General features: G+C 68.9%; 3 protein-coding genes across 5 annotated transcripts; all 3 read left to right on the top strand.

Annotated features, from left to right (window-relative positions):
• Nucleotides 1-562: 562 nt before the first annotated feature.
• Nucleotides 563-5762, top strand: WIPF2 (WAS/WASL interacting protein family member 2). 2 transcript variants are annotated; one of them, XM_072356559.1, is made up of 9 exons: nt 563-732; nt 1003-1139; nt 1397-1511; nt 1795-1927; nt 2076-2195; nt 2628-3287; nt 4201-4410; nt 4537-4638; nt 5206-5762. In XM_072356559.1, the coding sequence occupies exons 3-9, from the start codon at nt 1449-1451 to the stop codon at nt 5244-5246; spliced, it is 1329 nt and encodes a 442-aa protein (XP_072212660.1). In that variant the 5' UTR covers nt 563-732; nt 1003-1139; nt 1397-1448; the 3' UTR covers nt 5247-5762. The 2 variants fall into 2 exon arrangements, with proteins under 2 accessions (XP_072212660.1, XP_072212659.1); XM_072356558.1 differs by lacking the exon at nt 1003-1139 and having other exon boundaries at nt 5206-5761.
• A 189-nt stretch (nt 5763-5951) lies between these two features.
• CDC6 (cell division cycle 6) lies at nt 5952-9749 on the top strand. Its single transcript, XM_072356635.1, has 11 exons — nt 5952-6133; nt 6419-6654; nt 6740-6958; nt 7051-7250; nt 7510-7679; nt 7774-7880; nt 7971-8211; nt 8465-8529; nt 8634-8839; nt 9021-9161; nt 9247-9749. Exons 2-11 carry the CDS (start codon nt 6429-6431, stop codon nt 9334-9336), a joined length of 1665 nt encoding a protein of 554 aa, XP_072212736.1. The 5' UTR covers nt 5952-6133; nt 6419-6428; the 3' UTR covers nt 9337-9749.
• Nucleotides 9750-11746: 1997 nt separating this feature from the next.
• RARA (retinoic acid receptor alpha) lies at nt 11747-25472 on the top strand. Of its 2 annotated transcripts, XM_072356790.1 has the most exons (9): nt 11747-12002; nt 16982-17252; nt 22872-23020; nt 23191-23332; nt 23763-23923; nt 24000-24176; nt 24270-24474; nt 24686-24844; nt 25118-25472. In XM_072356790.1, exons 2-9 carry the CDS (start codon nt 17075-17077, stop codon nt 25327-25329), a joined length of 1383 nt encoding a protein of 460 aa, XP_072212891.1. In that variant the 5' UTR covers nt 11747-12002; nt 16982-17074; the 3' UTR covers nt 25330-25472. The 2 variants fall into 2 exon arrangements, with proteins under 2 accessions (XP_072212891.1, XP_072212892.1); XM_072356791.1 differs by lacking the exons at nt 11747-12002; nt 16982-17252 and adding an exon at nt 20324-20529.
• Nucleotides 25473-25557: the final 85 nt, after the last annotated feature.

The raw sequence follows: 25557 nt of genomic DNA, 5'->3' as shown, positions 1-25557 counted from the left end.
CTCAGGAGGTGACACTGCTGTGGGACTTTCCCTGTCCTCTCCAGCCATGTGGGCAGATGGGCTCTGCATGGCTGTGCTCCCCCTGCAGCATCCCTCTGGCTGTGACTCCAAGTCATGGTGAGGTGTGCAGCGGGGCAGACGTGTCTCACGCAGCTCACGGTGCTGGCGCTGTGCCTGTGCTGGCTGCTGGCTCCAGCCCGTCACACACGAGTCCCAGTGGGAGCCCCGGCACGTTGCTCTGCTCACCACCTGCAGTTGCTGACCTGGTGCCACAGAGCTGCTCCCACTTGTGCAGGGAAGGAGCTCCAGTGGGCAGCAGCTCCTCCTGGGTGTCTTTATGGGATACCCACCCTCAGGTGCTGCTGGTCTCACCCTGCTGGGACAGGGCAGAGAGGGGCCCTCCGGTGTGAGAGATGAGGGCTGGAGCTGCAGGCTGGCTGCTGCTTCCCTCTGTCTCCTGATGTTTTCTTGCAAGGCTGCATTGAGGAGCTTCTCACCCAGCAGAAGGGCTGCTTTTAATTGCAGGTGATTTATGTACTTGTTTTCTCACGCTGCAGAGTGCTGGCAGTTGGCTGGAGGGCAGAGGGAGCTGCTGGCATTGCCGTGGTGCTGCAGGGATGCATCCCCGTGCTCTGCAATGATATGGAGCGTGGATGTGGCCTGAAGATGGACCTGATCGTGTCTTAGACTCCGTGTGCTGCAGCAGCAGTAAATTGTAGTTTATTGTAGAAGGTGAGAAGGGGTCTGTAAAAGAAATAACGTTTGTGTAAACATGGTGATGGCTGCTTTGCTCTTGTAGCCTGGGGATACAGGATCAGGAGGCAAAAGGTGCGGGTGCAGACCCGTGTGCTCCTGCTTGATGTTGGTGGGTTTCCCTGAGGCAGAAGCTGCTGCTCTGGGGAGGGACACCTGGAAGTCCCAGGCTGCACACGGGCCTCCCGTCACTGCATTCCTATTCCCTGAGCTGCCAGGGTGGCACAACCCGTGTTGCTGCTGTCACAGGCACGAGCCCAGCCAGCACCTCCTGCTGATTCAGGCTCCTTCCTGTCCCCACTCTGAGTCCAACCTGGACCGTGAGCTGCACTGCTGAGAGCCGCTCGGGCTGAGCTGTGGAGGGGATGGCAGCGACTGGGGATCAGGTGGGTTGCGATGTAATTAGATCTGTGCTGGGAATTGCTTGTTGGCTGCTGGCTCACACAGACACCTTTGAGGACGTCTGTGGGGTTGGTACATTGGACACGATATGCCTGCTGCCACCCAAGCATGGGACAACAGCACCGGGTTGGGAATGTGCTGGGGCAGGAGCCCTGGGGCCTCTGTGTGGCTATAGCCCCAGGTGCAAGGTGTTTCTCCTCTTCTTTCCCCTCGGTCCTGACTGCTTCTTCCCTTCCCACAGGCATGAATGACCAGGCTCATCCCCAGCACTGAGCAGCCGCAGCCGGGCCACCATGCCGATCCCACCCCCGCCGCCGCCACCCCCCGGCCCCCCCCCACCCCCCACCTTCAGTCAGGTAAGGGCTTCCCTCGGCGTGCTGCCATCTGTCCGTGTTACCCGTACCGGCCTGGCTGTACCTGTTGCTTCTTGTCTGTGCTTCTGGATCCCCTCCAACCCGTGGCTGTGCCTCTGTGTCCCTTGTTTTGGACTCAGCTGTGGGTTGAGGGTGCAGGAGCTGGGGTCTGTGGGGCTCAGTGGGGCAGGAATGGGAAGGGCTGGCTGAGCTGTGCCTGTTCTGCACTGGGCTGGGCTTGCCGTGCATGCAGGTGAGCTGCTGCTAAGAGGCTTCTCATTTGCAGGCAAACACAGAGCCACCAAAATTGAGCCGAGAGGAGCAGCGTGGGCGCGGAGCCCTCCTGCAGGACATCTGTAAAGGGACCAAGCTAAAGAAGGTGACACAAATCAATGACCGCAGCGCCCCGATCCTAGAGAGTGAGTATCCCCCTGGCATGTCCCCCACGCTGGGTGCTGCTCTGCACTTCAGGGTGGGCTCGGGGCCCTCAGCCATGTACTCACCAGTGGCTCCTGGTTGGAGGAGCCGACTACACCAAGTATAACCTCTGTGCCTCTGTCCTTCCAGAGCCCAAGGGCAGTGGCGGCAGCAGCTACGGTTCCAGCTCAGCTGCCATCCAGCCCAAAGGAGGCCTCTTCCAAGGGGGTGTGCCCAAGCTCAGACCCGTGGGAGCAAAGGACAGCTCAGGTAAAGGCCCTCAGACTGTGGTTAGTGAAGGGCTCCCTGGAGATCCCCGAGCAGGAAAGGGTTGAGGATCTGCCGTGTTTGCATGGGACATTCGGCCGGTGATCAGCAGGGACCCCAAACTGCCCCCACGTGCGGCCGCAGACGAGCGGTGTTCTCTGTGCCTCGGCATCCCCAGCACACCGCCCTCCTCGCAGTGCTGCCTGCGCTGCTGAACGCTCCTTGCTGCTATTTTCTGTGGCAGCCTGCCTTCCAGCAAGGCAGCAAGCGGTGAGAGGAGCTGCGTGTGGCTGTGCGCGGTGCCAGCTCCCTGCCTGTGCCAGACAGCACTCCCCGCGGTCTGGCCCTCGCCGCAGAGCGGGCAGGCTGCCCCGAGCAGGGGCCGCGCCGTCCCTCGCTGTGCCTGGTGGCTCACTGCTCTTTCTCTCCCCGCAGACAGCTCTGGGAAGCAGACCCTGCAAGTTCCCGGCTGCAGAGCCGCTGCCCCCAGGCCCCCGGTGCCGGCCAGCAGCAGCCGACCTCAGGATGATTCTGACGGCAGCCGGGCCTCTCCGCCGGAGCTGCCGCGCACTCAGCGGCCGTCCCTGCCCGACCTCTCCCGGCCCGGCACCGCGGGTGGCACCGGCATGAAGCACAGCTCGTCCGCCCCGCCGCCTCCCCCTCCGGGCCGCCGAGCCGCCGCGCCGCCCGCCCCCCCGCCTGCACATGGCCCCAAAGTCTCCTCCTACAACCGGGAGAAGCCCCTTCCGCCCACCCCGGGACAGCGAGCGCCTGCTGGCAGGGATGGACCCCCCGCCCCTCCGCCCGTCAAGCCCCCGCCCTCCCCAGTCAGTATCCGAACGGGGTCCGGTGCTCAGAACCAGTCCCTCGCCCCCCCGCCGCCCCCTTACCGACAACCCCCCGGCGTCCCCAACGGCCCTTCCAGCCCCATCAACGAGTCTGCCCCGGAGCTGCCACAGAGGCACAACTCGCTGCACAGGAAGACGCCGGGTCCCTTGCGGGGTCTCGCGCCGCCGCCACCTGCCTCGGCCTCCCCGTCCCTCCAGAGCAGCCGCCCCCCGCCGCCAGCCCGAGACCCCCCCAGCCGTGGTGCAGGTGAGAGCTCTGCTGCTGGGCCCCGTTGTGGCTGGGCTGTTTGTGGCTGCTGGGAGATGCCCGGGCAGCCGTTGGTGCTGGGAAGCGGTGAGGTGGTTCTGCTCGCACAGGGCAGTTGCCATTGAGATCGACCCCAGGGGTGGCTTCTGGGTTGTTGACAGCCCTGGTTGCGTCTGGCTCTTCGTGTCTGTTGCTGGCAGTAGGTTGTGGCTGTGCAGCTCAAGCACACGCAGCCACCGTGTCCTCCTGGGGTGGGAGAAGAGCATCCTGGAACTGCACACTGTGGCTTTTCCCCTGAGCTTCCTAAATGTCACTGGGGCGGTGACAGCTGCAGCGGAGCCTCAGGAATGCTCCAGCTCCATTCTGTGTGCTGGATTTGGCACTGAGAGGTTCAGACGCCCCGATGCAGTCACGATGTCTCATGTGTGCACACCGGTGGTGCCGTGGCCCCCTCCCAAGAGGTGACTGTGCAGCCCCTTCCTTGTCCCACTGCTGGGAGTGGGGATGACGTTGTCCCAGTGCCCCCGCCTGCTGCTGGGCTCCGTGTCCAGCCCACAGCTCCAGCCTGGGCTCCTGCCAAGCCGCCGTGCTTCAGACCCTGCCAGAATCCTCTGCTGAGTTACTCTGCTGTCCGCTGCCTCAGTCTGTGTGTAATTAGCCTAATGAGGAGCACGACCTGCCACTGTACTTTGGTGGGAGCGAGGGGGGGGTCAGCAGGGCCGCTGCTTTGGTACCGTCCTGGGTCAGCTCGGCCTCTGGGCTGAGGGCTGGGGGCTTGTGCCCACCTGGCCCTGTTCTCCCCCACCCTTGGGGCTGGCAGGGGGGATGTCCCTGTCCTGGCTGCAGGGCAGGGGGATGTTGCTGTCGTTCCGGTTGTGCCACTGCTCAGATGTTGACCCCGCTCTCCTTGCAGCCCCGCCGCCCCCACCACCCATGCTGCGAAATGGGGGGCGTGACGCCCCCCCGCCCCCACCCCCCTACAGACTGCATGGTTCTACTGAGCCCCCCAGCCGTGGGAAGCCGCCCCCACCGCCCACCCGGACGCCTGCCGGGCCACCCCCACCCCCCCCACCGGTGAGGAACGGGCACCGGGACTCCATTGCCACCGTCAGAGCATTCCTGGGTGAGTGGGGCTGTGTGTGGGGAGGGATGGGGGGAGCCCCGGGGGTCCCAGGCAGAGCTGAGCGCTTCGGCCTTGGCTCCCATCTGCAGCCCGCACCTGACCTGCCCGGTTTTTGTTTCTCCGCAGATGACTTTGAATCCAAATACTCGTTTCACCCCGTCGAAGACTTTCCAGCCCCAGAAGAATATAAATACTTCCAGAGAATCTACCCCAGCAAAACAAACAGAGGTAGGGGCACAGCATCCTGCGCTCCCCACCGTGCCCTGCAGTGCTCGGGAGGCAGGAGGTGGCAGCAGAGCCACCCACTGTCCTTGTCCCGCTCCCATCCCAGTGCTGTGGCTGTTCCCCTGTGCTCCCTGTGCTGCCGGGGATGCTGGCAGTGCTGGCAGCTCGCTGCCCACAGGATGTTCCTGTGCTGGAGGGCTCTGCAGGGACGGCTCTTTGAAGAGCTGGTGTGGGGCAGATGGCTTTGGGGAGCCCGCCATTGCCCCGGCACTGCCTGCATCCCCATCAGCCCCTCTTGGCTGCGGCACATCCCTGCACGGAGCGCCCTTGCCGTGCTGCTGCAGCGTGCCAGCCCTGCGGATCCCGGGGGGGACTCAGGGGAGAGCGGGACGCTGGGTTATTTTTAGAGCCATGAATGTTTAATGTGCATTTGAAAGGCCCCGAGCTTTGAGCTTTCTGAGCTTTCTGTGCGTGCCGCAGCGGCTGCTGCTCACATCGCAGCTCTGGAGCGGCACGAAGGGGGGGGGCTGTGGGGGCAGGCCTGGTTTTCACCACGCTTTCTCCTCGCAGCCACGCGCGGGGCTCCTCCTCTGCCCCCCATCCCCAGGTGAAAGCGAGATGCGCCGGCGGTCGGTGCTGAGCGCAGCCACGGAGCTGCTCCCCCTTCTTCAGCCGGACCCTCCCCACCTCCCGCCCCCACCGACCTGCATGAGAAACTCCCGGCACTTCCGGCTCTCCGCGACCTGCGGACACCCCCGGCCCGCCCGCACCGCCCACCCCGCAGCCCCAGGTTGGACCCCGCGCTCCACACACCGGGCAGGGCCGGGAGCAGCCGCTGTGACCGACGGACACGGGCCGGGCCTCGGGGGGGGGGTCCACGTGGGCTGGGAGCCGGGAGCAGCGGAAGGGGAGCGGGCCGGGGGCGGGGGGGGCTGCGGCCCTTTGGCTTCGCACGGACCGGCGGGTCGGGAAACGGGTCGGGACGTCGTAGAGCTGCGGCGGGGATCGAACCGGAAGTGCGCGGTGTTGGGCCGCTCGGAACCACATGGGATCCGCCCCGGGTTGGGGGGGGGGGGGGGCAGCGATTGGGGGAAATAAAGGCAGAAAAGGCCCCGCTGAGCGCTCGGATATGGGGGGGGGATGGAAAAGGGAGAGGGGGGAAGCCGAGAGCTTGGAATGAGGTTAAATAAAGGTAATAAAGGTGCAGCGTGGCGCTGATGGGGCGGGGGGGGCTGCGGTGTGGGTTGGAGGGAGGGGGCTGGGTTCCCGCGCGGCGGACTACAGCTCCCGGTGTGCGGCGCGCTCCCGCACGTGCCTCCCGGCGCGCCCCGCGCGCTGCCGCCCATTGGCCGCTCGGAGCCCCGCCCCGCAGGAGGTTTGGCGCGAGATCTCGCGATTGGCGCCGGCGCCATTGAGACTCAGCCAATGGAGTGACGGGGGCGGGGCCTGGCCAGGCTGGTGGCGGGAAGTGCGGAGCTGAGGGAGTTGGCGCGAGAGGGTGAGCGGGGTGCGGTGGGGCCGGGAATTGGGGCTGGGGGCTGGGAATGGGAATTAATGGGGGCTGGGGGCACGTGGGGGACAGCGCTGTGCGGATCTGGGGGGCAGAGTTGCGGGGCTGTCGGATACGCGCAGCCGTTTCGGGTCGCGCTGCGGTGCGCGGAGCAGGGCTGGGAACTGTGAGGGGGCCGCTGTGGGGCCGGGGGCTGCGGGGAGCTGGTTGTGGAGCGGGGCGGCCCGGGGGGCGGCGGGGTGGTTCCCGCCGTGACCGCTCCCATCCCCGCAGGGCCGCAGCCATGTCCGTCGCCCGCCCGCAGCTCCAGGCCACCATCGCGTTCCCCCGGCGAAGAAGCGCCCGCTGCAACGCCGCCGTCCCGGCCAAGACCCCTCCGGCCGAGCCCGACCCCGCAGACCCCGCAGCTCTCAGCCTCTCGCCGCTGTCCCCGCGCCCCGCAGAGCCCGGCCCCGTCCCGCTGTCACCCCGCAGCACAGCCCTGCCGCTCAGCCCCCGCAAACGCCTGGGTAAGGAACGCTCCCCTCCTGGGTGGGGGCACCGCGACGTGGTGCTGCCGCGTCCCCCCGCTCACACGAAGCTCGGCTCCTGCAGGCGATGACAACCTGTGCAACGTGCCCCACGCCACGCCGTGCTCCCCGGCCAAGCGCTGCAAGGAGAACCGCGGCTGCCGGGCGCTTTTCAGGGACCCCGCGGCCTCCCCAGCAAAGCCGAGCAGCCCGGGGCCGGCCGGCCGGCAGCGCGGGCAGGAGACGCCGCAGGGCTCGGGCCGCAGCGCAGGGCTGACCCGCAGCCGCCTCTTCAGGCAGGAAGGTGCGTGTGTGTGTGTCGGCACGGCCCGTCTTTAAGCTGTGTGCAGCCTCAGCCCGCCCTCACCCCCCTGTTTTCTCCCACCCCTGCCATAGGAACGTGCTACCAACAGGCCAAGCGGGTGCTGCACGCGGCGGTGCCTGACCGCCTGCATGGCCGTGAGCGGGAGGTGGGCACCATCCGGCTCTTCCTGCGGGACCACCTGGCTGCGCGTCGCCCCGGCAGCCTCTACATTGCGGGAGCACCCGGCACCGGGAAAACGGCGTGTGTGAGCTGCGTGCTGCGGGACTGCGGGGTGCGTGAGAGACACAGAATGGGGGAGGGGGGCCGTCCCATCCGGCCTTAGCTCCGGGCCTGGCGTGGGCAAGTTTTGGGGTCCCTGTGCTCTCAGGGTGACTTTTGGGATCCCATTTCCTGCTCCTAACTGTGCTCCTGGGCGTTGCGGTGCCTTCAATAAGAGGCTCAGAACGAGCACATGGGGCGCTTCTATGGGATTATATATGTTGGGCAGCAGGATGCAGACACCCCTATGTGACACTGCCCCATCCCTGCAGGACGAGCTGGCGGGCAGCCGCAGCGCGGTGCTGAACTGCATGGCGCTGAGCAGCGCCCACGCCGTGTTCCCTGCGGTGGCGGAGCAGCTGGGGCTGCCCACGGCCGGGGCGGGCGGCAGGGAGCTGGTACGGCGACTGGAGCGGGCAATGACGGCCAAAGGACCCATGTTGTGAGTCACGTACTGGGGGGTGGAAGGGGACAGAGGGGGCACGGCCGGGCTGGGTGTCCCCAGTGGGGCTGTGGGCTGATGGTGTGCCCCGCAGGCTGCTGGTGCTGGATGAGATGGACCAGCTGGGCAGCAGGGCGCAGGATGTGCTCTACACCATCTTCGAGTGGCCACGGCTGCCCGGCTCCCGCCTGGTCCTCATTGGTGAGCACTCACTCCCAGCCCCTATAAATTGGAGCCCCACGGCCCCAAAACCGGACCCCCCTGCCCTCCTCACCCCACTGTGCACTGTAGGGTTGGCCAACGCACTGGACCTCACCGAGCGCCTGCTGGCACGTCTGCACCAACCCCCACTGCCCGCCCCCCAGCTGCTGCGCTTCACCCCGTACAGCCGTGAGCAGCTGGCCGCCATCCTGCACGGCCGCCTGGAGCAGCTGCAGGGCAGCCCCGTCCTGGAGCCCAGCGCCCTGCAGTTCTGTGCCAGGAAGGTCTCGGCTGTGTCTGGAGATGCACGTAAAGCGCTCGATGTCTGCAGGTGGGTGCGGGGCTGGGGGGGCCTTTCTGACCCACAGCATTTGGTGATGCTGGGCCAGGCCCAGCCGTGCTGCACAGCCCCGTTGCTGCTCCCCAGCACTTCCTGCTATGGAGCCTCCCCGCTTCTCCCAGCCCTGAGCGTGGGGATGTGGGGGGCCCACAGCAGTGCGACATGCTGGGGGCAGTGCGGTGTTGTGGTGAGGCCTGGGGGGGTCCGAGCCCACCTTTGGGTGCTAACAGGGCTGTGTCCTCAGGCGCGCTGTGGAGCTGGTGGAGCTGGACGTGCGGAGCCAAACGCTGCTGCAGCCGCTGCCTGGTGGTGAGTGACCGACCCCAGGAGGGGCACCGACCCCGTGCTCCCATCTGGGGACTCCGTGTCTCTTCCCATCTCGTGGTGCCTGAAGCCCTTCCGCCCCTCTGCAGGTGACCCCACAGCCGCACCGTGCCCCGTCCCCAAGAGAGTGGGGCTCCCGCAGGTGTCCCGTGTCCTCTCGGAGGTGTTTGGGGACAGGATGGCACCGGGCAGCCCTGGGGCAGGTGATGCGTTCCCGCTGCAGCAGAAGGTGCTGGTGTGTTCCCTGCTGCTGCTCACCCGGCACCTGCGCACACGCCAGGTCACCCTGGGCAAGGTGAGTGGTGGCCGTCCCTTGGGTTCCCCACAGTCTCCATCGTCCCCGAGGTGCCCAGCGTTTCAGGGTTCCCCGTGGTCCCCATGATCTGCAGTGTCCTCCCTGGGGTCCCCTTGATGTCCCTGGTCTCCCCGCTGTCCCCATTATCTCCTGGCTGCATTAACACTCGCTGCCCTCCCAGCTCCACGACGCCTACAGCCGCGTGTGCCGGCGGCAGCAGCTCCCCGCGGTGGACCAGGCGGAGTGCCTGTCCCTGGTCACCCTGCTGGAGTCCCGCGGTGTGCTCGAGCTGAAGCGTGCCAAGGACACTCGCCTCACCAAGGTATGGGGGCAGCTCTGGGGGCAGCTCTGGGGGCAGCCCCGGTGTAATGACCCCATGGAGCTGAGCGCTGTGTGTCCCCCTCCAGGTGTCCCTGAAGGTGGAGGAGGAGGAGGCACAGCACACGCTGCAGGACGCCACGCTGGTGGGCAGCATCCTGGCTCGGGGGCTGCTCTAAGCCCCCCCCCCTCCAGCCCCATGACTGGCAGCGCTGTGGTCTGGTGGCCCCATGGCAGCGTGGTGGCACTGCAGACACTCGATGCGATTCCCAGCCTGGAGTCAATTGTATGAGGTTTTATCATTATTATTTTATTAATTGTTGTTAATGGGAGGGTGGTGCCTGCTGCAGCCCCCCGTGCCCCCCCCAGCCTTGGTGTGTGGGGATGGCTCCATCGGAGCTGTGCAGGGACCCCAAGGTTGGGGGGATACCTGGGGGTCCCCCCATCTCCTGGCCCTAATAAAGTCCTCCTTCATTGTGCTGCTGCCGTGGGCTCCGTGTCCCCATCCCGTGGGCTCAGGGCTGGCTCCACTTGGCCTCTCAGCCCCCCCCTCCCCCCAGCTCCTCCACTCGTGTTAAATAACGGCGGCGCTGACCTAATTCTGCAGCTTCCCGGCTGCGGGGGGGGGGGCGCGGGGCTGCAGTGATGGGGGGGGCTGCAATGTCTGGGTGCCCCGATCCCTGCCATCACCCCTCCCCATCCAAACTCTGCCCCCCCCACCTCTGACACTCCCCCTCCCCAGCCCGGGGGTGTTGGGATGAGCCCAGAAGGTGCTGCTCTCCTGTAGGGCTGGTCCGTGTTCCTGCCATGTGCAGCCATAGAGGGAGGGGGGACAGATCTTGTTGCCTCCTCTTTGCTCCCAGTCCCAGCACTTGGTGTCCTTTATCACCTGTCCCCACGCTGTGGGGCCAAACCCTTGTGGGGGGTGGGGGGGTGTCCCCATGTGCCCCCCCACCGTGTGACGCAGCCCCGGTGGTGGCGGTGCCTGGAAGGAAGCGGTGGCCTCGTGTGTGACCGCAGTGACGCAGCTGTGATGCGGGTGGCACCGCGCTGCTGTGGGCCCCCCCATAGCACCACATTGATGATGGCACAGGGGATGTGAGCAGAAGGCCGCGGCCAACCTGCGCTGAGCGGCACAACCTGGGGATCCCATAGGGATGGGGACGGCAAAGGGAACGTGGCACCCACCGCCCCGTGCCCCCCCGCTCGGTGCTGCTGTCTGTGCCCACGGGCACGGTGGGGGCCCCGTGTCCCCTTGCTGGTGTCCCCAGCGCCTCGCTGTCCTCCCTTGCACTCTCCTTACATAAGCAGCCACGTGGCCGGGCACGGTCCCCTCCTGCTGCGCTGTCACCGCCGGCACCCAGATTCCATCTGACAGCCGCTTCCGCTCCGCTGCGCCCCTGATGGGCACCGGGGACGGGGGGCACAGCGCGACCCTGCGTGACCCCGCACGGGGACACCCGCACCCACCCCGTGGATGCATCCCATAGGGGCGCGTGGCCAGACGTGGCCCCCCCTGGTGCTGTGGGGGGTTGGGGGTGGCTGGGGGGGCCCGGCCGGGCGGGGGGCTGTGTGCATCTGGCAGTGATTTGGTGCATTCCTCCAGGCTGAGCGCATGGCGGCGGCCGGGCCTGGCTGTGCTGCGTGGGGAGGGGGCTGCAGAAGGGACCAGCCCAGCCTGCGGTGTGCGGTGGGGAAACTGAGGCACTGTGCGGTGTGAGGGCAGTGCTGGGCAGTGCAGTGTAGTGCTGTGCTGTGCTGTGCTGTGCTGTGCTGCTGCTCCCTTGTCCCAGCATGGTGGGTGCTGTGCCTTGGTAATGGGAGCAGCACCGTGATTCACAACACAGCTCCGTGTGTCTGTGTGTGTGTCAGCCCGTGTACCATCCATGTGTGTCCGTGTTTCTGCCTGTCCGTGTGTCTGCTTCTACCCTCCCGTGCAGCCCCGAGCCCAGATTCGCACTGTAGCTCCTGCAGACCCCATTGCTGCCCCCAGTGTGGGCTCTCAATATCCCTGCAGCCCACGGAGGCAGCTCGGGGTCCCCCCCAGGTCCCTTCCAGCTCTCCCCTCTATCTCAGCTGCCCTCTCCCCGCTGCCTGCCCCCTATAGTGCTCTCCTCCAGGGACACCACGGTACAGCCCCCCCCCTCCTCCACGCTCGGGCTGCCCCCCCGTGTGACCTCCCCGTCCCTCGTGGAAGACGTGAGATCCCTCCTCCCTCGGGGAGGAACTGTCCCCACCGGGCCCCGAGCGAGCAGCCAGGGAGCCGCTCAGACCCCTCCCAGCGGAGGGGGTGGGACAGGGGAGGGATGATGGCGGGGAGGGGGAGATGGACGTGAAGACGCGGCCCCTTTAAGGCGCCCCCCCCTCCCCCGGGCGCGGCGCGCGCACCCACTTTCTCCCCTTCCGCCTTTCCCGCGACTTCAAAGCGCCGTGCGCAGCGCCGCCCCGCCCACAAGGCGCCCCATTGGCGGGAGGGGCGGGGCCGGGCGGCGGGGGCGAGTGAGAGCGCGGCGGGGGCGGGGCCAAAGAGGTGGGCGGGGCTACGCCGAAAGGGGGCGGGGCCAGCGGGAGGCGGGGCGGCGCGCGCCCTCCCGCCCTCTCTCCGCCGCCGCCGCCGCCGCCGCCGCCGCTGCGCCCCGGGCTGAGCCCCGCCCGGCCCGGCCCAACCCCGGGTAAAGTTTCCCCCTCGAGCACATGACTCGCGATGGCCGCCGCCTCCTCGCCCTGAGCCCTTCGAGCGCTTCCCTTCGGCCGTTCCGTCCTTCTTCGGCTCCGCTCTGCTCTCCGCTGGCCGCCATGCAGCCGCCGTTACCCGGAGCGTCCCGGCCGTGAGCGCCGCGCGCAGGTACCGCTCCCGCCGCATTGTGTTCCGGGGGGGGGCGCGGAGCGACGCCGCGTTCCGCCCAACGCGGCCCCGAGCCGGACTGACCCCCCCCCCCCGAGCGCCCCCGGCGGCGCTGGTTGCCCCCCCCCCCCATAAGGGGCTGCTCCTCGGGAAGGGGGGGGGTTCCCTGCGGAGACGGGGCTGCTCCGGTCGCGGTGCCGGGACCCCCCCGCGGTTCGGGAAGGTTTTGCTCCCCCGTTTTCCCCCTTAGTGATAACGGGGGGTGCACCGGGACTCCCCCCCCCCCCCCCCCCCTTTTTCCCTTTCTGCTCTGGGGGTTGCAGACCCCACTCGCTTTTCCCGGCCTATTTTTAGCACTGGGGGCTCCTGCGATGGGCGCCCCCCCCTCCCAGCTCCCATCCAGCTGGAGGCTGTTGCTGTGGGGGTGTCCGTCCCTCTTAGCACTGGATTTGGGGGCTCAATGGGTGCCGGTCGCTGCGGACCCCCCCGGGATTCCTGACGGTTTTGCCCCCTTTCCCCCCCCCTTCATGGCCGCATCTTTTCCCTTTGTAGACTCGGGGGCTTCTCCTGGGTTCGATGCTCCAGGCCCCCCCCGCTCCTGCAGCGCTGGGACCTCCCCCCGTTCTCCTCGGACATCCGAATTCAGGCTGGGGGGGTCCCTTCCTCCCCGCGTTGGATGTGGGCGCTGCAGGACGGGGTGCGGTGTGCGCTGAGCCCCCATCCCTGCTCTGTGCCGCCCCCCCCCCCTCCCAGGCCCCCTCCTGGCACCGGGGGGGGTTGGAAAGGCACGCAGCCACCGCTTCCCCTTTTTTGGGGGGGGGGGGGGGGGAGTCCTGGGGGGGTGCAGGGCGCTGCCTCCGCGCCGGCTGCGTGGGTCGGTCAGTGCCGGTGCGTGGGGCTGTTTGTGTTGGTGGGGGGGGGGGGGGGACACCCCCGGGTGGGGGTCCGTGGGGGGGGGGCGGCGCGCGGTGTCTGCGGCACTTCCTGGCCGAGGGGGGGGGGGCGGTCCCGCGGAGGAAGCCATCCCTCTGCCCGGCTGACAGCGCGGGTGGGCGGCGGGGGCCGGGGAGGGGGTCCGGCTGCTGCTCCCCCCCCCCCCCCCCCATCGCCCCCTCCGGCGCACGGCAGCAGATGCTCACTCAGGCGGGGGCCGCGGAGGGGGCGGTTGAGACCCGGCCAACTCCACACAGCGGTGCCCGGGGGGGGGGGGGGGGGCACTGAGCGGTGCGTGGACCCCTGAGATCAAGGGGGGGGCGTTGGGTTGGGGGGGGGTTGTTATGTGTGACCCCCCCCTTAGGACGGGAGCCCCCGGTGGCCGCCAGCACGGACCCCCTCTGGCTGTCCCCGCATCTTTGACCTTTGACCCCGTTGTGGCGTTGGGCTGATCCCGGCTGTGGGGTTGTTGGGGCTCGTCCCTTTCGGGGTCCCGTTGTCCCCACGGCACCATCTGCCCGCGGGGCCGCCCCGTCCGGATTAGCGGGTGACGGCCCCGTGGCTTAGCGGCCCTGCGGTCCCATATGTCACTGCGGCCCCGCGCCCTGCCCTTGGGGGTGACCTTGGGGCGGGGACACGCGTGGCACTGCGTGACACGGCCGCGGGGACCCCCGTGCCCAAGGCGGCCCCGCCGTCCCCGTGGTGGTGCGGGTGTCCCCGCGGTGTCACCGCAGCCTTCGGGCGGCGCGGAGGGGCCGGCGGCTGAGTGTGCCGCGTCCCGCCCGGGTGTCCCCACCGTGTCCCCGTTGTGTCCCCGTTGTGTCCCCATGGCAGCGCTGCCCCGCGGCGCTGGGATTCACCTCCGGCCCTATTTATAACCGAGGGCCTCGGCGCCGTGCCACGCTCAGGGCGCGGGGACAGCTGCGCTCCGTGTCCCCCTCCCTTTGTGGGTCATCGCCGCGGCGCTGTCACCGACGGCGGTGCCGTGTTTGGGGGGGGGCTGCGGTGCCGGGGGGGCCGCGCCGATATCCGTGGTGCCACATGTGCTGCTTACAGAAAATGGGTTAATCTCCGTGCGGCCGCCGGCGGCTCAGCGGGTTGGGGGGGGGGGGGGGCGGCTCGTGGCCGCGTGCGTTCGGTGCCCACCGCCATCCCGGAGCCGGTGTGCGCCGTGCCCCAACACGGGCTGCCCGCATCCCACCCGCGGGTGCCCCGCTCCGTGTCGTTGTGCCGTGCTGCCCGTCCTGCCGTCCATCCACCCAAGGCCGTGTCAGCCCGCCCTGCTAACCCTGCTACCGGAGGTTCCCGCAGCGCGGTGCCCGGTGCCGTCACGCCGCGGGCACTGATGGCCCCTGAGGGCGCGCGGTGCCGGCGGTGCCCGCGGGTGCGGCCAAGTCCGACGAGCATCTGGGTGGTGCCGCCGTGGTGCTGCGAGCGGCACCGGGAGCCCGTGGGCGCCGTGACACCCGCCGTGCGGCCACCGATGTCCCGCAGGGGCCGGTGCTGCACCAAAGCGGGCGGCGGGGCCGGGGGCCGCGGTGGGGCCGGGCAGCTGTTCCCGGGGACGGCGCGGCGCTGGCGGGGATGTAACCGGAGCTCCGTGTTCCCGGTGTAACCGGAGCCGGCCCGGCCGCGACAGGTGGAATTTCAGCGCGTCGCTCCTGCCCGGCTGCGGGCACCGGCGGTGCCGCGGCGATGCGCCCCGCGCCGTGAGGCGGCTGCCGGGGGGGGGGGGTGCGGTGCGTGCTGAGCCCCCGATCCCTGCTCGGGGACGGCGGCGGTGCCGCGAGGCTCCGTAAGGCCGAGCGAGGCCAACGCGCTCGGCCCGCAGCCCCCAGCCCTGCCCCGCGGCTCCGGGCCCCCCGCGCCCACCCCACGGCCGCGCCGGCGGGGCTCGTTGGTGTGAATCACGGCTGCCCGGGGACGTGAGAAACGTGACGGTGACTCACGGCCGCGGCGCCGCGGGGATGTGGGGGGGGGGTCCAGCCGCCCCCAGCCCGGGGGGCGCTGACGGGGGGCAGCAGGAGGGGGATGGGGGGGGGGCCGCGTGCAGCTCGCGTGCGAGGCTGTCCCAGCGCTGACAGCAGCGAGGAAACCGCGGGCTGCGGCCGCAGGCGGCTGATGGGGCGCTTCCTGCTCTGCCTGGGGGGGGGGGGGGGGAGGCAGCGGCTGGGCGCCACGGGGGGCACCGCGCCCACGCAACACCCCCCCCCCCACATCCACATCCCCACTGCGCGGCGGGGTGTCCGTCAGCGGGATGCGCGCGTGGGGACGCGGGTGGCGACGTCCTCTGAGCGGGGTTATGGAGGGCGGGGGGGGGGCAGCTCGGGGCTGGCGGTGCCACGGGGGACGTGGGGACACGGGGCCGAACCGAAACCGCGGCTCCTGGGAATCGAGAGCGGCGAGGGGAAGCTGCGGGCACGGGCGTGCCGGGCTGGGCCGGCCGGGGGGAGCGGGGGGGGGCGGGGGGGGGTTGGCGCGGCCCCGGTGCCCCCGCGGAGCCGGGAGGGGGCGGGGGGGGGGTCGGCGGGGGCAGCGGGGACACACAGACACTCAGGGCGGCGGCCCCACCGCTCCGTGTCACATCCGGCGCTGCCATCGCGCGGCAGGAAGCGCCGCGGGTTCGGGGCTGCGGGGCGGCGAGCGGAACCCCGCCGTGCTGCGGGAACGGGGCGGCGCCGGGGGGGGGGGGAATCCGCGCGTCGGGGCGGCGCTGAGTCCGAGGTGCGGCCTGGCCGGGATCCGCGTGTCCGTCCGCCCGCTCCCCTGGGCCGCCCCCGGTCTGGGCGGAGGACGCGGGGCCGGACTTGGCCGCTCCGTGCGGGGTTGGAACGAGGCGCCGGATTCCAGGAAGCTGCGCGTCCCGTCCAGCTCCGCCGGGGGGACTGGAGGAAAAGGCGCCGGAGGAGGCGGGGGGGGCGGCACGGGCAGCCACCGCGTGTCCGGCCGTTGCGGGAGCCGAGCGCGGGGCCGGCTGTGCGGGACCCCCCCCCCCCGGTTCTTTGGCAGCTGCCCACGCGGGGTCCGCGGCTCCGTCCGCCGCCGGGCGCGGTGCTGCCGCTCCGGGGGTCCCCGAAGCGCCCCGAGTCGGGACGGCGCGTCGTGCGGGCGGGGTCCGCGTTGTGTGCCGGCCCTGCGGGGGGGGGGGGGGGGGGGGAGGCGGACGGGGCCGGGGGGGGCCGGCAGCGCGTGGAGTGAATGGTCCCGCGCGGCTGGCGCTGCGCCCGGCGGCACTTGGCACCCGCGAACATAAACAGCTCTTCCCGCGCCGCCCGCCCCCCCCCCCGGGTATCGCAGCGAAGGGGGGTTGGCAGCCCCCGCGCGGCGCTGGCACCGGGGTCCCCCTGGGGGCCGTCCCTGCTCGGTGCCCTCGGGCAGCTCCGCAGCACCCGATGTAGCGGCCGGGTCCGCCGCCCCCTTTCCCCTCGCAGACCCCCCCGTGGGAGCCGTGCGGCCCCGCGGCCGTTGGGGGTCCCGGGTTCCCGCTGGGGGTCCCGCGGCGCCGCGCCCCTCCCCGTGCGGCCCAGCCTTGTTCCTCGGGATCCTTTTCCGCCTCCGCGGGGCCGCAGCCAGAGCTCGGCAAATAAACATCCCCCGCCGGGCCCCGCGCCAGCGCTTAAATAAACAGCCGGGCCCCGTTGTGAAACCCGCGGCCCCCTCCCCACCGCCGTCCCCCCCTCCCGTTGTATGTGGCGCAGCGCTCCGGCCGTGCCCGCAGCCGAACCGCGACTCGATCCGTGCCTGCAGCTGCGCTGATGTGGGACGTCCAGGGGGATCCCCGCGTCCCCCCCGCGGTCACCCCGTGCGCCCCGTCCCTGTGCCCCGCCATCCAGGTGTGGGGCCGGGGCTGCCCCGCGTTGTGCTCCCCCCCCATCGGGGCCGTTAAGCCGGGATGAGCGCGGTGCTGCTAAGGGGGATTGCAGTGATCTGTGGGGCAGCACAGGCCCCGCTGTGCCCCCCCGGGCTGCGATGTGGGGAAACTGAGGCACGGGGCGGTGCTGGGTTCTGTGCCCCCATTTAACCTCTTCTCTCTGCTCCCCCCGCAGCACCTGGAGCCGCTCCGTGCCAGGACAGCCCCATGCTCTGCTCGGCCCCCCGCGCCCCCCGCCTGAGTGCCCCCCAGCACCGGAGGCTCCGCCATGGCCAGCAACAGCAGCTCCTGCCCCACGCCCGGGGGGGGGCACCTGAACGGCTACCCCGTCACCCCCTACGCCTTCTTCTTCCCCCACATGCTGGGGGGGCTCTCCCCACCCAGCTCACTGCCTGGCATCCAGCACCAACTGCCCGTCAGCGGCTACAGCACGCCATCACCTGCCAGTGAGTATGGGGGCATGGGGGGCAGGGGGGTCCCGATCCCATAGGGCCGGGCTGGGGGGCTGCTGGGTGTCCCCATGCTGATGGGGTTAAGCTTCTATTGCACACAGCCGTGTGTGTTCCCATGGTGCAGCATGGAGCGGTGCCCTATGGGTGCCCTGGTGTGTATGGGTGCCCTGGTGCCATATAGGTGCCATATGGGTGCCCTGGTGCCATATATGTACCTTGGTGCCATATAGGTTCCCTGGTGCCATATGGGTACCCTCGTGCCATATGGGTACCGTGGTGCCATATAGGTACCCTGGTGCCATATAGGTGCCATATAGGTACCTTGGTGCCATATAGGTGCCCTGGTGCCATATAGGTGCCATATAGGTGCCATATAGGTGCCATATAGGTGCCATATAGGTGCCATATAGGTGCCCTGGTGCCATATGGGTGCCCTGGTGCCATATAGGTACCTTGGTGCCATATAGGTGCCCTGGTGCCATATAGGTTCCCTGGTGCCGTATGGGTGCCCTGGTGCCATATATGTACCTTGGTGCCATATAGGTGCCCTGGTGTGTATGGGTACCCTGGTGCCATATAGGTGCCATATAGGTACCTTGGTGCCATATAGGTGCCCTGGTGCCGTATGGGTGCCCCGCGGCGCCCGCCGTCGGGGAGGCCTTGCAGTGTCGGGGCGTGCCGGGCTCCCCCATGCCCGGGGCTCAGGGCAGGTCCTGGCAGTGCCGTGCTGCAGGCAATGTCCCCCGCCGGAGCCGCCCCGGCGCGGTGGGACCCAGTGGGACCAGTTGTGCGGCTGGGTGGTGGCGGCGGGTGCGGTGCCTCCCCCGCCTCGCTCGGGGGCCGTTCCCGCCGCGCCGCATTGTGGGAACGGGGCGGGGGGGGCACCGTCCCCTTTCATCACCCCCCCCTCAAGGCTGGGAACGGGGACGGCCGTGCCTCAGTTTCCCTCTGACCCCGTCCTGGCGGGGCACCGGGGAGGGCTGCGGTCCTGGGGTGGGGTGGGGGGCGGCTGCGGGAGCCCCCATTGCCTTTGGAGGGCATTTGGTGCAGAGCTGTGCATGCACACACGCTTCAGCTCCTGCAGTGCTGCACACACGTGTGCAAGAGGGCACGCCTTCATGCACGCAGCTGTCGGCTCAGAGCTGCAGTGCAGCGCTGCACCGGGGGGGTCCCCTCCTCTCCCCCATAGCGGAGCTTTGTGTGACCCCCGGCACCGCATTGGGGTCCCCTTGTCCATCCCCTCTGTCCGTCCCCATTCCCCGGTGCCGTCCTCAGCTGAACCCCCCCATCCCGTGGGGTGGGTGTCCCCGTTATCCCCCCCCCCCCCTGTGCTGGGGGGGCCGCGCCGTCACCCAACCCCAGCAGCTCAGGTTTCCTTTGCTCCGCCGCCGCTCCCCGGAATTAATGAATTGTTAACAATTAATGAGCAAAACGTGCTCGTGGCTGAGCAGGGGATGCAGGGAGAGAGACAGGGGGCCGGGATGGGGGCGGTGGGAGGGGGGGAAGGGGAGATGGGGACGGCCCATAAGGGCACAGCGCTCCATCACTGTCAGCTGAGCTGGGAACGGCCCTGCAGGGGAGGGGGAGGGCAGAGGGGGGAGGGGATGGGGACCCCCCCTGGTGGCAGTGGGGGGGATCCTGCCAGCCTCCTGCCATCCCCACAGGGCTGGAAGTGGTGAGGAGGTGTGGGACACGGCCCTGCTGTGCCACATGTGTGTGCCCATGTGTGCCTATGTGTGCCATGCTGTGCCAATGTGTGCCGTGCTGTGCCGTGCTGTGCCATGGCCATGCAGTGCTGTGGATGTGCTGTGGTCATACAGTGACACCAATGTGCCGTGGAAGTGGCATGGAATTGTCATGGCTGTAACATGTATTTGTCATGGATGTAACATGCATGCAACATGTGTGTGACATGTATGCAACACGCATGTGACATGCATGTAACACACATGTGACATACATGTAACACGCATGTGACATGTATGTAACACGCATGTGACATGTATGTAACATGCGTGCAACATGTGTGTAACATGCATGTGACATGTGTATAGCATGGATGTATCATGGATGTACCATAGGAGTGCTGTGGATGTGCTGTGGCCATGCAGTGCCACACATTGCCATGCAACGCCATGCAGTGCCATGCAGCAGTGCACCCTGCCATGCAGCACTGCCCATTGCCATGCAGCACTGCACTGTGCCATGCATCTCCCTGCAGCCCGTTGCTGTTCTCCCCCCGCGTTGCAGTGACTCACAGCAGACATTTGTCATTTGGCTGCAGGAAGCTGGAGCAGCTTTTGTTCGCAGAGCTGCTGGCTCAGCACAGCCTGCATGGATGGAGGCAATGCAACAGCACTGCCCTGCACACACACACACACACACACACGTGTGCACACCCCCTGGCTGCCTCCATGCTCTCCCTGCAGAGCAGAGTGCACAGCTCCATGTGCTGTTTGCACAACCTTGCACTGTGGGGTTGCACACGTGTGCATACCGTGCGTGTGCAAGCATGTGGGAGTGCAACACGTGTGTGCCTGCTGTGTGTGTGTGTGTGTGTGTGTGTGTGTGTGTGTGTGCTGCAGGAGCGTGCACACACTGAGCTGTGCAGCTGCACCACATCACACCTGCATGCCCTGCACACACACACACACACACACACACACACACACACACGTGCACACGCGGGGGGCGGGGGGTCAGCCCGGGGTGATCCCTCCCCTCGGGTTCAGCCGGGGGTCACCGCGTGCCAATGGGGGGGATGTTGCAGCCCCCTCCCCTCCATCCCCCCCCCCCGGGGCCGTGAGCTGGGAGGGGAAGGAGGAGAAATGGGAGGAGGAGGAGGAGGGGAGGAAGGCGGGGGCGGAGGAGCGCGGCGCGGTGCGGGTTAAGGCTGCGGGCGGCTCCGTCGGACGGACCGGGGCCGCGAAGCCGCGGGGCTGCGCCTTCACCGCCCCCCGACCCCCCCCCCCGCCCCCCGCCCCCCCTCCCCTCCTCCGTCGCACCGGGGGGCGGTGATGGCAGCGCGGCGCGGGGCGCCCCGGGGGCCGAACCCCGCCGGGGGGGGGCGGTGAAAGGGGAGGGGGGGCCGCGGCCCCGGGAGCGGCGGGTCCGATGTCGGAGGGCGCGGAGGTGGCGGGGCTGCCCCCCCCCGGGCCCCTCCTCCGCATGGATTGCTGCGGGCCCGGCCGGGGCTGTCTGCTGCCGCGGTGCCCCCCCCCGCCCCGCGCCGCCCCGCGCCGCGACCCGCAATGGGGCATCTCCGGCCGCTGTACGTACCGGGACGGAGAGATGGGGGGGGGGAGTGCGGGGGGGGGGGGGGGCAGAGCGCCGTGCGCGGTGTGGGCGATGTGCGGGGAGCGGGGCAGGCATGGAAAGGGGGGGGGCTGGGCTGTGCGTGCGGTGCTGAGCGCGGGGGGGGGTCGGGAGGTGTGTGTGTGTGTGTGTGTGTGTGTGCTATGTATGTATGTACTATGTATGTGTGTGTGTATGTGTGTGTGCTCTGTGCTGTCTATGTGCGCTGTGTGTGTGCGCCGTGCCGACCCCTGCCCCATTTCTCTGCTGAGCCCCCCCGGGTTCCCCGCCCCCCACGCCGGGAATGTCGCCCCCCCCCCCCCAACCCCGTGAGCGGATCCTCGCGCTGTTCCGTGTGTGCGGGATCCCCGCTGCCCCCCCCGCTGCCCCCGCTCGGTTCCGCTCCCGATGTGGGGGTGTCCCCACGCTCCCCGCCCCCCCCGGCCCCGCTCCACGTGCGGTGATGGTTGGGGCGGCGGGTCCCTCCCCGCGGCGGCGCCCGGTGTTGGGGTGGGGGGGGCTGACGGCTGCGACCCCCCCCCACATTTGCCCCCATTGTCTCGGGGCCGCCCGACCTCAGTGCTGCGATGGGAGCGATCGCACGCGGGGCCTTTGTCTGCAGGGAGGGCAACGGGCCGGGCCGGGGGGGCTGCGGGGCCACGATCCCGCTGGAAGCGGCACGATGAGACCCCCCTCTCCCCCCCCTCCCACCCCTCTGCTCCTGAAGCGGCCGCACGGTCAGCGCCCCCCCCCGCCCCCCTCGCCGGGCCGCGGTGCCCCTTTGCTGCCCCATGGGGTCACTGTGACCCTGAGCTGTGGGGCTGTGAGCTGTGGGGCCGGCCGCGTCCTGGCGCTGTGCCCCACTGCTGTGCCCCACTGCTGTGCCCCACTGCTGTGCCCCACAGCCCGGCCGTGCCTCAGTTTCCCCGGCAGCTCCGTGTCACCCCGCGGCTGCTCTCACGGAGCTGCTGAGCTGCAGGTTGTGCTGCTGCAGGGAACCCGAGGCATCGCCGTGCCCTGGGGGGGGCTGCGCTGCCCCAAAACCACGTGGGGTGTCGCGGTGCGTCACAGCCCTGCACGACCTGCAGCCCCTGGGTGCTCCCCACGTTGGGTGCGGGGCAGTGGGGCTGTTTGATGGTGTGTCAGTGGGGTGATGGGCTGGAGGTGACGGCCGGGGGCTGCGCACACAACATCTGGTGCCCAGCTGGGGCTGCTGGTTCCCTCTGCTGTGCAGGCTGGGGGGGCTCCCCCTGCTCCATGGGGCTGTGTGCACCCATCACGTCCCCACCGACACCCATCAATGTGGGGCCGAATAGGGCTGACCCCCCCCCCCCCACCATGTGCCCGGCAGCTCTGGGTGCTGCTGGTTGCTCCCCGAGCCGTGATGTTGCCATGGGGGGCTCCCGGTGCCGGGGATCCCCGCGGTGCCACCAGCCCATGGTGGGGGGGTGATGGGGAGGTGATGGACGGGCAGACGTCCGGATCTCCGCAGCGTCAGATGTGAGCAGCCGGCAGCTCCGCCGGGAGGGCCCTAAATCAGCTGGCAGAGGCGGTTGGTGATGGAGGACGGCGGCTGCGGTAATGGCTGCGCCGGGGGGGGGCGGTGGTGGATGCGGAGCTGCTGGTCTCCCCGCCATGGCCGCCCCCCCAGCACTGCAGCCTCGTGGCTGAGCCGTGGGGATGGCGTTGCTGTGGGGGCCGTTGTGTCCCCTTTGTCCCCATGGCGGTGCTGTCACCGCTGAGCACAGTCAGTGCTGGGGGGTCCCTCACACCGACCCCTCCGAGCGCTGCTGCTCCCACTGCCCCACTGCCACCCCACGTGGCCGGTGGTGCTGCGGGACCCTCCGTGGGGCACAGGACTGTGCTCGGGGAGCTGACCCCTCCGTGGGGCACAGAGCCCTCTAAGGAGCGCGAGTTCCTCTATGGGGCACAGCACTCGGAGGGGCACGGATCCCTATGTGGGGCACAGGGCCCTCTATGGGGTGCGGGTCCCTGTGTGGGGTGCGGTGTGGGCTCCCCGCCGGCCCGGCCTTTCATATCCTGTCTGACTGGTTTACTTGGCTCGGCCCTAAGCAAAACATTCGCAAACATCCTGAGCAGCCGAGCTTAACCCCTGCCTGGCCGCCGCGCTGTGGGGCGCAGTGGGGCACAGCGTGGCACCGACAGCGCTGTGGGGCTGTGGGGCTGCATTGGTGGGCGATGTGGCCCCGTGACACTGCAGCGCATCACAGCCATCACTGGGGGGGGCGGTTTGTGGGCCCTCATTGGGGTGATCCCCTCGTTGGGGTGCGCAGCCTCCGACCACATCCCTCCCTGCAGCCGTGGAGACTCAGAGCACCAGCTCCGAGGAGATCGTGCCCAGCCCGCCGTCCCCGCCGCCGCTGCCGCGCATCTACAAGCCCTGCTTCGTCTGCCAGGACAAGTCCTCGGGGTACCACTATGGCGTCAGCGCCTGCGAGGGCTGCAAGGTGAGCGCTGCGTGGCTGTGCCGTGCTATGGGGCACTGTGCTGTGCCGTGCCATGCTGTGCCATGCTGTGCCATGCCATGCCATGCCATGCCATGCTGTGCCATGCCGTGCTGCTGTGCCATGTCATGATGCTGTTCCAGCACTGAGCAGGGCTCTCTGGGTGTCCCCAGGGCTTCTTCCGCCGCAGCATCCAGAAGAACATGGTGTACACGTGCCACCGCGACAAGAACTGCATCATCAACAAGGTGACGCGCAACCGCTGCCAGTACTGCCGGCTGCAGAAGTGCTTCGAGGTCGGGATGTCCAAGGAGTGTGAGTGTGGGATGGGATGGATGGGATGGATGGGATGGGATGGGTGGGATATGGGGCTGACCCTGCACTGGGTGCTGCCCCGAGTGCTGTGGGTGATCCCGGCTGCCCCCGTTGGCTTGGAAAGGGGGGGGTGGGCTGTGGGGGGAGCACCCTGCTGGTGTGACAGCGCCGCCTGTTGCCTGGCAACGCGTGATGGATGATGTCAGAGATAAACGGCGCTGTCTGTGCCGGTTGTCACGGCGCCGGCTGCACCCCCCACCACAGGGGGGGCATCAGTGGGGCCTACAGTGCTGCCTCCCCTCCCCAGGTCCCCCCAGCACTGACACACTGAGGTGGCTGTAATGGAGATCTGTGGGTGGGGGGCACAGCGGGGCTGTGGGGTCTTTGTGGGGGGGTTGTTGTGGTGGCACTGACAGCTCCCACCCCGCAGCCGTCCGCAACGACCGCAATAAGAAGAAGAAGGACGTGCCGAAGACGGAGTGCTCGGAGAGTTACATCATCACCCCCGAGGTGGAGGAGCTGATCGAGAAGGTCCGCAAGGCGCACCAGGAGACGTTCCCCGCTCTGTGCCAGCTGGGCAAATACACCACGGTGAGCACACGGAGCTGCGGCCACGCGCGGATCATGGCTCAGCCTGGGGGGGAGCTGAGCAACGTTGTGCCCGCAGAACAACAGCTCGGAGCAGCGCGTGTCGCTGGACATCGACCTGTGGGACAAGTTCAGCGAGTTGTCCACCAAGTGCATCATCAAGACGGTGGAGTTCGCCAAGCAGCTGCCAGGCTTCACCACGCTGACCATCGCCGACCAGATCACGCTGCTCAAAGCCGCCTGCCTGGACATCCTGGTGGGGATGGGGGCGAGGAGGGGGCGGGATGGAGATGGGATGGGGCTGGTGTTGGGTGCTGAGCTGAGCCCCCCCCCATCCTTTGCCCCCCAGATCCTGCGGATCTGCACACGCTACACCCCCGAGCAGGACACCATGACCTTCTCGGACGGGCTGACGCTGAACCGCACGCAGATGCACAACGCCGGCTTCGGGCCGCTCACCGACCTGGTGTTCGCCTTCGCCAACCAGCTGCTGCCGCTGGAGATGGACGACGCCGAGACGGGGCTGCTGAGCGCCATCTGCCTCATCTGCGGGGGTGGGTGTTGGGGGGGGGGCTGTGGGGCATCCCCGGCCATAGGGCTGCTCCCAGAGACCCCACGGTAACAAACATCCCCTCCTCACCAATAACAGCCCCAACGTCCCCTCCTCACCTCATCACTGCGCCCTCTGCTGGGTGCACCAGGTGTGGAGGAGCGGGACTGGGGGGCGCACAGACCCCATAACCTCCCCCCCCTCACCCCACACAGACCGGCAGGACCTGGAGCAGCCCGACAAGGTGGACAAACTGCAGGAGCCGCTGCTGGAGGCGCTGAAGATCTACGTGAGGAAGAGGAGGCCCAACAAGCCCCACATGTTCCCCAAGATGCTGATGAAGATCACGGATCTACGCAGCATCAGCGCCAAGGGTGAGTGATGGGGGGGGGCAGCGCCGTGCTGGGGGGGGGGAGGGTTCCTCCTCAGTGTGTGATAATGGGGGGGGTCACAGCTCTTGTGTTTCTCAGCCCTGGACTGGTGGGGAGAGCAGCGCTTGGTTTGTGGTGCTCGTGGTGTGGTGCTGCTGTGGGGCTGCTGGCTGGGCGCTGCTGGTTGGCGATGCCCATTTGGGGGCTGCAGTTCATGCGGTGCCAGCAGCCCCCTCCCCACTGACTTCCCCCCCCTCCCCATTCCACCCCCCACAGGCGCCGAGCGGGTGATCACCCTGAAGATGGAGATCCCGGGCTCGATGCCGCCGCTCATCCAGGAGATGCTGGAGAACTCGGAGGGCATGGACACGCTGGGGGGGCAGCCGGGTGGTCCCCGCACAGGAGGTTTGGGGCCCCCCCCGGGCAGCTGCAGCCCCAGCCTCTCGCCCAGCTCCACGCGCAGCAGCCCGGCCACGCACTCACCGTGACCCACGTCCGACACGCACCAGGACACAGCTTGAGGTGGGGGGGGTCCGTCTGCAGCCCCCTTTGGGGCGGACTCCTCGCAGCCCCCCCCCCCCAGCACAGCCCCGGGACCCCCACCCGGAGTGGACCCAGCGGGAGCGGCGCTGCCCCCCCCCGACCCCACGGCCCTGCCCACCCCAGGGCACCGCAGTGCTTTGGTTGATTCACATTTCAGGGGCGCGGGACCCCCC

This window comes from Excalfactoria chinensis, chromosome 24 (genome assembly GCF_039878825.1).
Source record: "Excalfactoria chinensis isolate bCotChi1 chromosome 24, bCotChi1.hap2, whole genome shotgun sequence".
In the NCBI taxonomy this organism is placed as follows: domain Eukaryota; kingdom Metazoa; phylum Chordata; class Aves; order Galliformes; family Phasianidae; genus Excalfactoria; species Excalfactoria chinensis.
The sequence above is the reverse complement of the archived record's forward strand: the minus strand, read 5'-3'. Positions and strand labels throughout refer to the sequence as shown.

Coding starts and splice junctions, on each gene's coding strand:
- CDC6 (XM_072356635.1), top strand. CDS start 6,429: ATGTCCGTCGCCCGCCCGCAGCTCCAGGCCACCATCGCGTTCCCCCGG. Junction 7,251..7,509: donor GCGTGCTGCGGGACTGCGGG/GTGCGTGAGAGA, acceptor CCATCCCTGCAG/GACGAGCTGGCGGGCAGCCG. Junction 9,162..9,246: donor AGGACACTCGCCTCACCAAG/GTATGGGGGCAG, acceptor GTCCCCCTCCAG/GTGTCCCTGAAGGTGGAGGA.
- RARA (XM_072356790.1), top strand. CDS start 17,075: ATGGCCAGCAACAGCAGCTCCTGCCCCACGCCCGGGGGGGGGCACCTG. Junction 24,177..24,269: donor CCGCCTGCCTGGACATCCTG/GTGGGGATGGGG, acceptor TTTGCCCCCCAG/ATCCTGCGGATCTGCACACG. Junction 24,475..24,685: donor CATCTGCCTCATCTGCGGGG/GTGGGTGTTGGG, acceptor CACCCCACACAG/ACCGGCAGGACCTGGAGCAG.
- WIPF2 (XM_072356559.1), top strand. CDS start 1,449: ATGCCGATCCCACCCCCGCCGCCGCCACCCCCCGGCCCCCCCCCACCC. Junction 1,512..1,794: donor CACCCCCCACCTTCAGTCAG/GTAAGGGCTTCC, acceptor TCTCATTTGCAG/GCAAACACAGAGCCACCAAA. Junction 4,411..4,536: donor CACCGTCAGAGCATTCCTGG/GTGAGTGGGGCT, acceptor GTTTCTCCGCAG/ATGACTTTGAATCCAAATAC.